The following is an 11,872-nucleotide window of genomic DNA, read 5'->3' as shown; positions in this document are numbered from 1 at the left end:
GTGTGTAGGGTGGAGTGTGTAGGGTGGAGTGTGCAGGGTGGAGTGTGTAGGGTGGAGTGTGTAGGGTGAAGTGTGCAGGGTGGGGTGTGCAGGGTGGAGTGTGCAAGGTGGAGTGTGCGTAGGGAACTGGTCAGGAATGAACTACGCTCAGAAAGATCAAGAGATCTTAAATCAGAACCCAGTGAAGAGCCAGTGAGGAGTTTTAAGCAAAATAAAAATGAAGAATATTCTCAAAGAATTTTAAGGCAGATTTTAGTGTACTCTGAACTAAAATACACATATGCAAAAGGCATGTTTAATAATTTCCCATCAGTTTTATCTCGAAGCAGAGAAGCTCCCCTTGACAATGTGAAATGTGTCCGTGGGATGAGAACCCAGTGCTTGTGTATGTATGTTTGAACGATGATTATGTCTCCCTTCCGCAGGGGCATAGCTCATCTCTGCACAGAGCTCTGAGCTGTGTGAGATGAAGCACAGACGGACAGGATTTCTACAGTACTCTGAGGAAGGCCACATCCTCCACCACACAGACCTCAGGGAGATTTAGTATCTGAACCACACTGGGGAATGCACAATTTGCTTCTGCACCCAAGCCCTTCAGAAGAAAATAGATCCTCTCAAACAAACAAACAAAATACTAAAGAGCTACAAATGTAAGAGTTATGGATGAACAAAAGCAGAAGGGTTTTCAAAAGCAGAAAACAAGGCACTGACAGGCCTGGATCTTATCAGAGGACTGCTCCCCTCGCCTGCCCATCCTCTACCTGGGAGAATATTTTTTTTCAGTGTCATCAGGATGGTGAGAGTTTATTTAAGACAAACCTGAGACCCTGATCTGCTCAACATATCCTCTGCAGACTGAGCCTTTGCCAGCTAACAGGGATCATTCCCCAGGACTAGTTCCTGATGTTCCAGTCATAAGATGCCAAAGTCTAGGATTTAGGTAACTCAAGGCTGTGTGGAATGAACTCTCAAGTATCTGACAATGAGCTGACTTCTACAAGTGGCCAACTCATGATTACTTTCGGATATTTTGGGGCAGTTGAGGACACGGAACTTCACACGCCAAGTGCTTACAAGTTTCGGCATCATCTTATTGTGTGACTTGGAAGGAAGTTTGTCCCCATTTCACGAGGCCCCAGCATTAACCGGGGATTACTAACACACATTTGTAAGGTCTTTCCTGCTGAATTTACTGTTTTATTCTATGGTGGAAACAAACAGAAAAAACCCTTGCCCCCTCTCAATCTAAGTTTGGTATTCAGGGTAGACAAGATAGCTCAGTGGGTAGAGGCGCTGGCCACTCTGCCTGAGGGCCTGAGTTTTACCCCTCAGGTCTAATGATGCTAACTTTCCAAACTGATCCCTACGCACACCCTGGTTGTTTATAATAAAATAATTATTCCCAAGACAAAGCAGTATGAAGAGACACTGCTCTAAAATATTCCCCAGATATGCAAATTCAAGATAATAAAAATAGTATTATCAGTAGAGTACATCGTACGTACTAGTGTCTCTTTATAGATGCTCTCATCTATATGCTGTATGGCTGGATATTATTAAAAACCATAAGCTGATTGTACACGCCTTACTTCTTGTTGTAAATTATTCCTAACAACTGTTTGGTGCATAGCGTGACCTCTAAGATTACTGGGAGAACAGTGAGGACTGATGGGTCTGTAGGGCAGACCGCTCCCGACATTTTATGCTTCTCTTAACCTCGTCAGTACGATAGGAGAGGAGAGTATGCCCAGCCTCCAAGTAGTAATGAGTGAACAAAGACAAAATTACCAAGCAAGGTTCAGGTCACCAACGTGTGAATAAATCTTTCCGACAAATGCCCTAGCCACCAAGAATGACACAAAATCTAAAGCGTTTCTGGAAGCCGAAGCCTTACCTAGAATCGGGTCGTACTCGATTTGAGTTCTAGTCTCCTTCCAGGCCAGCAGGCAGTTGAGGCCATTCGAGTCGGCAGATTCGATGTAACCCTTCATCGTCAGCATCATCTGGTGTGCTCTGGCTATCCCGTAGTGGACTTTGGTTTCATCCATGAGCGCTGTTTTCATGAGCTCCATCGCGGTGCTGAAAGCTTGTTGGAAGTACTCGGAAGCCTTGCTATATTGCCCCTAGTGGGAAAGAGAGAATAAAAGTCACTTTTCTAATTTCTTACCTTACCCACGTCACAGATTTGCTCCCTCACCTCAGCACACGCATTTCTGAGGAGGATGAGCTGGCAAGCTGGCTTTTTGTCAGAAAAGGCTGCTTTCTGTGAGAAGGGGCCACTTGTTGGGCTGAATCTTGAAATTAATTTAGTCATTACGCTGATCGACAGCTGAAACACAGGAAGGGCGGAGGCAGGTAGAGGTAGCAGGAAAGTGAACTGAATGCCACTGATTTCAACGGAATATTGCTGATTCCATCGCTGTACTTATCCAGTGGAATATATTTGTCTGACTTCTGTTTTCATTTGAAGCAAGAGGGCGTTTGATGCAAAGCCAGTAGCAGGAACTGATGCCCGCATGCATATCTTTGGTGCTAAGGGTCACTGCTTAGCTTTGCTAAACGCACCTGCCATTGTTTAGCTGAGGACGTGGGAGAATCTACATTTAAAACATGTGATCATGATATATGGCTGAAACAAAGGAAAAGATTGTTGAAACATCTATGCCTTTGCTAACTTCACTCTAGGGTTTCGAATTTTAGAAATTTAAGATTCTTTTCTTTTGTGGTTCTCCTTATCTAGCCTAAAAGTTACTGTTCAAACAATAGCATTTGCCTTGTGCACAGAAGCATCAAGGCTAGTATCAAGTGCTTCATATATGTCATTAATTGTCACATGTCACCTCTGAGGACGACGAAACAGCATCTCCTATCTCCTCCAAGCCTCCTAAAAATCCACACACAGGATTGATTCCCCTTAAAGGAGGAAATTGTTTCCAGTGTGACCTATACACAGAGATTATTGAGGACAGAGGCGCTTTGTGGGTTCCTATCTCTTCTTCTTCATCATGACTTCCACAGCTGTGTGAACCCCAGGTCTAGTTATCTAGACTGTGGTTCCACATCACAGCAGCAGCCTGCTTCTCACACCAGCCTGTCTGTACCCCGGGAATCAGTAGGAAACCCTCAAAAGCTCCACACACAAATCCAAAGAAATGATAAAAAAGAATGTTAATCTCCCTGATTTGTTCATTCAACAGTTCCTATGTACTAAAAAACCCACACTGTAAATAAGTATAAAACCAAATAAACAGGGGAGCTGGGGAAGGCTCAGTGGATAAACTACCTGTGTTGCAAACAGGAGTCCTGGAGTCTGAGTTCCTAGCAGTTAAAGGAAAGCTACAGCCTGCTTGAAATCCCAGGATTCTAGAGGTGGAAGCAGGCATCCCCAAAAAAGGTTGGTTAGCTAGACTAATCAGATTGTCAAGCTCCAGGTTCTGGCAGAGACTACACCTCAGTAAACCATGTGAGAGATTGAGAAAGATACATGACTTCAAGTCCTGGCTTCCACATGTATGTGAAGATGCACACATATGTACCCAGACAGCTACACGTGTGTGCGCGCACACACACACACACACATACACAGGAGATGTTTGAAACATAATTGAACACTCGTTTCAAAAGAATCGTTTATAGAAAAAAATGTTTTGCAGTAAGGATTTTAAGTCATATTCCCATACCTTGTAAAAGAAATGGGAATTAGAACCACCATGAAGGTGTTTTCATGCCACACACCAGCACAGACAGAAGCAGCTTCAACTCCATAGCCCTCTCTGCAATTTTGATGAGCAGTCATAAGAAAGTCCTTGCCAAAGCCAGGAGTGGCTACTCTTAACGTGCAGCACATGTAACACTGTATGTCCTGTGTCCACAGGGCAGACTAGGTGGACTCCCTACTTAAACTGTCCCTTCTGCAGAGGTTGCTGATTGATGTGGAGTCCCGTTATAGTGTGTAAGTAATAACTGTTTGTTGCTGTAAGCGATTCAGTCTCCTATTATTATCATAAAACAGGATTTATAATGAGCAAAGATTTGATTAAAACCATGTCAAAGGTTGCATCTGTATGCCAATTATATATGATTGAGAACCATGACAAATATTAAGGATGATGAAGACAGATTATCTTGATAGATAAGGACAAACTACAGGAAAAAAAAAATCCCAATTTGGCAAAAGATAGCCTTAAAAAACAAAATAAAATTGCAGTGTCTAATTGCTCCTGCGATATTTCTGAGCTGTTTATTGATTTCAGATGAGAGTTTGAATTTGGAAACCAAGGGCTATAAATAAGTGGCCAAACTTCCAGGATTTTTCAAGACATGTTAAAACGAACTCATGGGTTCATTTGCTCAGTCATGGAACAGTCACTGTATGTGAGGTTGTGTGGCAGCCAGTGATACTCAGCAACAAGAGGAGGAGGGACAGGGAGCTTGCATTTTGAGGAAGCAGTAAAGCTTCAAATGCTGACTGGGACATATTTAACCCAAGTGCCTTTCCTCCCTAAACCAGAATTACTGTTAGGTAATTGATCTCCCTTCAAACTGTGCCTGTATCCAACTCTGGATACACAACCAGCTGTTATAAACCAATGAAGAATCCTCTAAAACGCTGTCAAGTACATGCAATATTCATTCTTTTCAAATGTTATCATTTTAAAAAAACATACCTTTGGGAATGAGTTTTCCTTAATGTCTACTGTATTTCCAGATTCTTAATTCTTTGAAAGTTCATCTTTGTTTTCAAGTCATCTCTATTATAAATTTCTAATGATTCTAGAAATCAGTTATGACAGTCTTAAGAATAAGCTTAGGACTGTGCTGCAAATTATAGATGTAGCAATGCATTCACGAGAAGACAACTTTAACCAATGTTCTGAAAAATCCCTGACAATTCCAGAGTAAGACCTCAGTGACATCACAGGCCTGGAAACAATGGTTATAATAGAATTTTCATGCATTATTCTGTTTTCTATCAGGTCTTCCTCCTCATTTAAAAAGTCACTTATGCAATAAACAAACTCAAAATAAATGGGTGTTTTCTCAGCACTCAGTGCAAATCTCTCTCTCTCTCTCTCTCTCTCTCTCTCTCTGTGTGTGTGTGTGTGTGTGTGTTTCTCTGTGACTGTGGGCTTGCATGTGCCATGGAATACATGTGGAATTGAACAGGTTTCGAGGATCGGTGGTTTTCTCCCACCGGGGTTTGGAGGCTTGAACTCAGGCTCTCAGCTTGTGCAGAAGTGCTGTGGCCCATTGATCCATTTCACTGGCTCTTTATTGTTGCTAGTTTAACACAGGAACTACCATTCTTTTAACTGTGATTTTTAGATCTTATGAATGAGTGGGAAATTTCATAAGGGCAGATACTTGATTATGTCCCCTAAAACACTCTCATTTGGCCACTTTATATTAATTATAGATTTTCAACTAACATTCCACCAAAAGATCACATGTTGGCATCCTGGAGTGACATGGGAAGCCCATTCTCCCTGATTTTATAATAAAATGTTTACTAAGATAAAGATTAATATTATTATTTATTATTATTATATTACATATATATTTTATATAAATATATAAAATATACAGGGATTGCCTGTGTAGATCTGACTGACTGTCCTGAAGCTTACTCTGTAGACCAGGCTGCCCTCAAACTCACAGAGACCCACTCCCCTCTGCCTCCTGAATGCTGGGATTAAAAGCATGCACCACTATGATAAAGACTATTTTTTCTTTTTAATTATATATTTTTAATTTACATTTCAAACATTATCCCTTTTAGTTTTCCTTCTGAAAACCCCCTATCCCCTCCATCCTCCCCTGCTCCCCAACCTACCTACTTCCGCTTCTTGGTCCTGGCATTCCCCTATACTGGGGCATAGAACCTTGACAGGACCAAGGGCCTCTCCTCCCATTGATGACCAACTAGGCCATCCTCTGCTGCATATACAGCTAGAGCCATGGGTCCCACCATGTATTTTCTTTGGTGGTTTAGTCCCAGGGAGCTGTGGGGGAGGGACTGGTTAGTTCATATTGTTGTTACTCCTATGGGGTTGTTACTCCTTCAGCTCCTTGGGTACTTTCTCTAGCTCCTTCATTGGGGACCCTGTGCTCTGTCCAATTTGCCAGGCACTGGTGGAGCCTCTTAGGAGACAGCTATATAAGGCTCCTGTGGGCAAGTTCTTGTTGGCATCCACAATAGTGTCTGGGTTTGGTGGTTGTTTATGAATGGACCCCCAGGAGGGGCAGTCTCTGGATGGTCATTCCTTCAGTCTCTGCTCCAAACTTTGTCTCTGTACCTCCTTCCATAGTTATTTTATTCCCCCTTCTAAGAAGGATAGAAGTATCCACACTTTGTTCTTCCATCTTCTTGTGTTTCATGTGTTTTACAAATTGTATCTTGGGTATTCTGAGCTTCTGGGCTAATATCCTCTTATCTGTGAGTGCATATCATGTGTGTTCTTTTGTGATTTGGTTACCTCACTTAGGATGATATTCTCCAGATCCATCCATTTGTCTAAGAATTTTATAAATTCATAGTTTTTAATAGCTGAGTAGTACTCCACTGTGTAAATGTTGTACATTTTCTATATTCATTCCTCTATAAAGACTATTTTTTTTATTACGTATTTTCCTCAATTACATTTCCAATGCTATCCCAAAAGTCCCCCATACCCCACCCATTCCCATTCTTTTGGCCCTGGCATTCCCCTGTATTGGGGCATATAAAGTTTGCAAGTCCAATGGGCCTCTCTTTCCAGTGATGGCTGATACATATGCAGCTAGAGACAAGAGCTCCGCCGGGGTACTGGTCAGTTCATCATGTTCTTCCATCATGTTGCAGATCCCATAAAGACTATTTTTAAGATGTGCAAATTTAAATTATAAAAGCACAACCATTATCACAGAATATGCCAATTACAGTGCTTTTCAAATAACAGTTTTGCTCCTCAGCTTCTGTCTTAGAACATTATACTCTGGAACTTGTTGCTAACACCACCGTTAAGACCAGTGGCAGGAGCAGCAGGGCATCAGAAAAGACAAGGCACAGGAGCTGGTTGATGTCCTACTTCACTGTTTATTGCTGAGATTAAACATCAGGACAACAATCAAGCTGGGGAGGAAAGTATTTCTTTCCCCTTGCAGCTTCCTGTCCGCAGGACCTGAAGCAGGAGCCGTGGGACAATGCTGCCTACTGGCTTCCTCCTCAAGTCTCAGCCTTCTTATAGAAGCCAGGACCCTGTCTCAGGTGGCCCCATCCACAGAGAGCTGGGCCCTCTCACACTGGGCACACTGATGGATGATCTTACAGGAAGGTGGATCTTGGAAGTGGCGTTTGATTTGTTTTTAAGGATTCAGGGCAAGTTTTCTGAGTGATTTGATATTGTGGGAAATGAGAGAGAAGTGTGGGGTTTCAGAAGCGAGGGAACGCTTTCCCAAGTGGTCTGATCTTAGGTCGGGCAATAAAACAATAACTACAGACAGGGTCTCACCTCTCATGATATGTCAGGAATGTCCAGAATCCTTCAAGTATTATAATGAGGACAAATCAATAAAAGTTAGCTTTTAGTAGTTGATACTGTCTTTGGGTAAAAAACTCTTCTTCAAGCATCAACACCAGATAATAAAATTACAGTTGTGTCATTAAAACCACCTGGCAAAACTTGAGGAAATGAAAACATGAAGCTATTATTCCTGTTTGTCTCATTGTCCTTGTCTTTCTGACACGTGGTATTCATGCCATACTGCGTCTCAGTGTCCAAGGTGTTTGGTGGATGGTAAAGCCATAGATAGCATTGCAATACTTTTACAGAGTCTGTTGGTGTCTTTTGATTCACTGTGTCAATTCAGCTATGTGGGGGGAGCAGTTCCCTTGGTGAGTCTTGGCATCCTTGCTCACCACCTTGTCCTGAAAAATAGACTAAAGCCCAGTATGGGGACCAACAGAGAAGTGGTCCATGTGGTGGGGGCAGCAGCCGAGGCATGAGACAGAACATTCTGGGGTATGGGCATGGAGGGCAGACAGAAGGAAAGCAAAGTGGGAGACAGAGGGAGCAGAGCCAGGCACAGATGGCTGTCCCTCAAGGAGGAAGCAGGACAGCAGGGGAGAGATGAGGGGGGTGGGAACCAAGAGGACGGGAGGCCTTAAAAGCTCCTTCCACAGGATTTCCACAGCAGTCTCTGGGCATTGAAAGAAATGGTGTGATGGTCTGCACATTGGCTACTTCTGGTGTCTTTGTGCTGTGAACAACCCATTCTAAATCCTTTAGAACTGCTGCTGGGATCGCTTCTTGGCTTTTTGGCTAAGATCAAGTGTAGGATTGCTGCTGGGATGGTGGCTTCTTCACCTGGGGAAGGCAGAGGAACTAGAGGAGCAACAGGGAGCTGAGAGAAACGAGAGGACATGACCGCTAGCAAGAATTATTCCCAAAACAGAGAAAACAAAACTGACTGTCATTCATGTGTATGAATTTCAAACTCATTTTCTTAAAATACATTGCAGTGGTTACAAGTGTGGGTTGGAATGTTATGAGTGCTTTTATTCTGGGGGACTTGAAGTGAGTTGAACTCTTGAGGTGTCTGGAACAGAGAACCTTATGACACAGCCACAGCAGCACACCCACTCCTCCTGCTAGACTCCTATGTTCCAACTTGCTGCCCCTACTAACTCAATTCCTCTTCCCCTCAGTATTTATATTGTGTGTAGTGTATACTTGTGTTCACATGAACAGTGCACATGTTCATGTATGTGTATGAACATATGTATGTAGGCCAGAGGTCAACATCTAGTTTCTCCCTTGACCACTTCCCACATTATTGTTTTGTGGCAGGGTCTCTCTCACTGATTTCACTAGGATGGCTGGCCAAGGAGTTCCAGTGACCTACCTGTCCTGTCCTCCCATTACTGGGGGTTATGGTCCCGTGCTATCTACTTGTTTTGAACATGGCGCTGGGGATCTGAAATCAGGTCTCTATGCTTGCAAAACACACACTTTAATGACTTAGCCAGTCATTTATTTGTTTGTTTGTTTATCCTATGTGTGTATGTGTGTGTTTGCGTGTATGTGTGTGTGTGTGTGTGTGTGTGTGTGTGTGTGTGTGACTATGTGAGTTTATGTGTATCACCTGTATTCAGGTGCCGGAAGATGGTGTCAGATCCCATGGAGCTGGAATTATAAATACTTGTGAGCTACCTGGTATGTGTGCTGGAAAGCAAGCCTCTTCTGCAAGAACAGCAAGGATTCAACCTTTGAGCTATCTTTCAAGCCCCCTAGTGCTGATTTTTTTAAATTAACATTTTAGTTGCTATATAAAATAATGGCTTTCATCATGACACATTCACACACACACACACACACACACACACCATTGCACCTTGTCATGTTTACTGCCCTCCACTATTCCTCCCATCCTGTGAGATGAAAAAAACTTTGCAAGATGAAAAAAAAAATCAAAGCCCCCAGAAGTGTAAATAACTTGTCCCAGGTCCCAGATCTCATGAGTGAGGGAGCTGGGCTTGTCACCCAAGCGGTGGGATACCACAGTGTGCTTTTAATCACCAGGCACTCAGATTAACACAGAGTGCATGAACACAGTTGGAGAATACAATTACCCTAAAAAATGATGGATCTGACTCATGATCAAAATAGCAATTATAACCAGAGAAACTGGCTTCTTCCATACCGTTTCGAAAGGAGACCCTGGGCAACGGAAGATAATAAAACTGATATTACATCTGGTGTGTTTACTAATCATGGTTCCTGGGATGCTGTAAAACCCCCAGTCTAAATTCCCTTTGTAATCATTCTCAGGATTTTCCTTCTCCTGTTGAGGCTTACTAAGGAGCATCCCAACTGGGTTAAAACAGACTAAGAATCTGAACCAAGAGAGGAGTGTCAGAGCAAGGTTATAAGAGCCAACAGTTTTCACTAAGTGCCTTTGGATTTGACTCTTTTCATTGTTCCTCCCAGTCAGTTACTGAATGGCAGTGATCGCCATTGGTGGTGCCTGTACCCCAGACAGCTCTGTAGGCCAGACGAGGAGAAAAGAGGTCTTTTCAGTTCCACTCCTCGCCCTGGGTCTGTGCTACACCCTACAGTCTCAGCCATTTTCCACACTGACTTGTGGGATGGCGGGTATAAGCAGAGGACAGACTTCAGCCTCAGCAAGCTTTTCCACACAGAGGGCACGGCGCTCACCTTTTCATTGTAGATGTCGCCGAGCATCGTGCACGCTCGAATCATATCGAGGCTTTGCAAGTTGTTTCTTGCAATTGTCACGAACTTCTCCAGGTATTTAATTGCTTCTGCTGTCTCCCCTTGGCTAGAATAAAATGAGGAACTGTTAGTGTACCATCTCATCATTGTGAAAGAAGGGATTTTGTGTTTTCCCTGTAGAGAATGTGGGGTGATGATCAGGATGGTTAGACTTAAAATACACACATTTCGTTAGACCTGGCATAAGCTGGTGGGGTATGCAATGAGCTAAAGCTCAAAACCTTTTAAGTTAATTCTTTGAATTCTATACAAGTACACCAGTTCCCCTCATCCTCTCCTCACTCCAACTTCTCCCATGTCCCCTCCACTCCCTCTGAAAAGTAACATCCTCTTCCTCCTTAATTATCATTGCACACACACATGCATACACATGCATACATAGCCTGCTGTGCCATTTAATGTTGCTCATGTGTATTATTTTTTTTTAGGCTGACCACTTGAGATTGAATAACCTATATAGGGGCTTGTCCCTGGAGAAGGCTGATTCTCCCTCTCTCAGCAGCCTGTAGCTCTTCGTCTAGAGTGGGCCTTGGGAGATTCCTCTCCCATCCACGTCAGCATGTCAGCTGGTCCTGCCACTCTTCAGATCCTATTTAAGTGGCCATATTGTCACGATTACATGGGTAAGGCTTCCTTGTCATTTGTTGAAGACACGACCTTACAGTAGACATCCCGGTCTTCTGGCTCTCACAGCCTTTCCATCCTCTCTTCCCTGATGCTCTCTGAGACTTAGGTACAGATGTGTTGAAAATTCAGACTTGTAAAGCCTCGAGGATGGTTGGTGTGACTGTGAATTGGCACCACTGCTTTAGAAAACAGAAAGTTCCTCAAATGCTATACCACAGATGGTTATATGCATGGTATAGAAATTTGACTGCAAGGGATGCAACTAAAAGAAACAGTGATATGTCCACACACAAAAAAATCTACACATTGATGTCAGAGCAGCATTATGAATAATAATCAGCGAGTGCACAATACTGAAAAGTTCATCAGTTAGATGATGACTTAGAATGTGGTGTGTCCCTATAGTGGAATATTACTTTGTCATGAAAATGAAGTGCTGATACATGATAAACCAGCTAAAATTTGAAAATACTAGGTGAAAAGAGTCAGACACCAAAGATTCTACATTGTGTATTCGTTTTATACAGTGTGAAGAATGGACAAATCAACCAAGACAGAGGCAGTAGGCTAGTGGCAGCCAGAGTATGCAGGAGGGAGATGAAGGGTAACTAATGGCCCATACAGGATTTCCTTAAAGCATAACGGAAGAGTTCCTGAAACAGAAGGGAGTCGTGACCACCCAATTCTGTGCATGTAATACAATCTCCGAGTTGTGGGATTTAAAGGGAGAATTAGTATAGTTTTATGAATTGTCTCAATAAATCTCTTTTAAAAACATCTAAAAAGTGTATAAAAAGTGAAAATGTTAGATGTACTCTCCTTTAATCCCAGAACTTGGGAAGATCTCCATGATTTGAGGCTAACTTTGTCTACACAGTAAGTTATAAGTAAGGCAGTGATATGATAGTGATATGAGTCAGCCTCTCTCTCTCTCTCTCTCTCTCTCTCTCTCTCTCTCTCTCTCTCTC

General features: G+C 42.8%; 1 protein-coding gene across 4 annotated transcripts in view; it reads right to left on the bottom strand.

Moving 5' to 3' along the window:
- Ttc29 (tetratricopeptide repeat domain 29) overlaps positions 1 to 11,872 on the bottom strand; it is a 189,746-nt gene that overhangs the window by 58,561 nt on the left and 119,313 nt on the right. For all 4 annotated transcript variants that reach the window (XM_021170292.2, XM_021170294.2, XM_021170293.2 and 1 more), the window contains 2 exons: positions 10,200 to 10,323; positions 1,898 to 2,126 (listed from right to left, as the gene is read on the bottom strand). In XM_021170292.2, the coding sequence (XP_021025951.1) occupies positions 1,898 to 2,126; positions 10,200 to 10,323 (353 nt within the window). The remainder of the gene's footprint in view (positions 1 to 1,897; positions 2,127 to 10,199; positions 10,324 to 11,872) is intronic.

This window comes from Mus caroli, chromosome 8 (assembly GCF_900094665.2).
Source record: "Mus caroli chromosome 8, CAROLI_EIJ_v1.1, whole genome shotgun sequence".
NCBI classification, from domain to species: Eukaryota; Metazoa; Chordata; class Mammalia; order Rodentia; family Muridae; genus Mus; species Mus caroli.
Note: the sequence above shows the minus strand (reverse complement) of the source record. Positions and strands in the feature narration are given on the sequence as shown.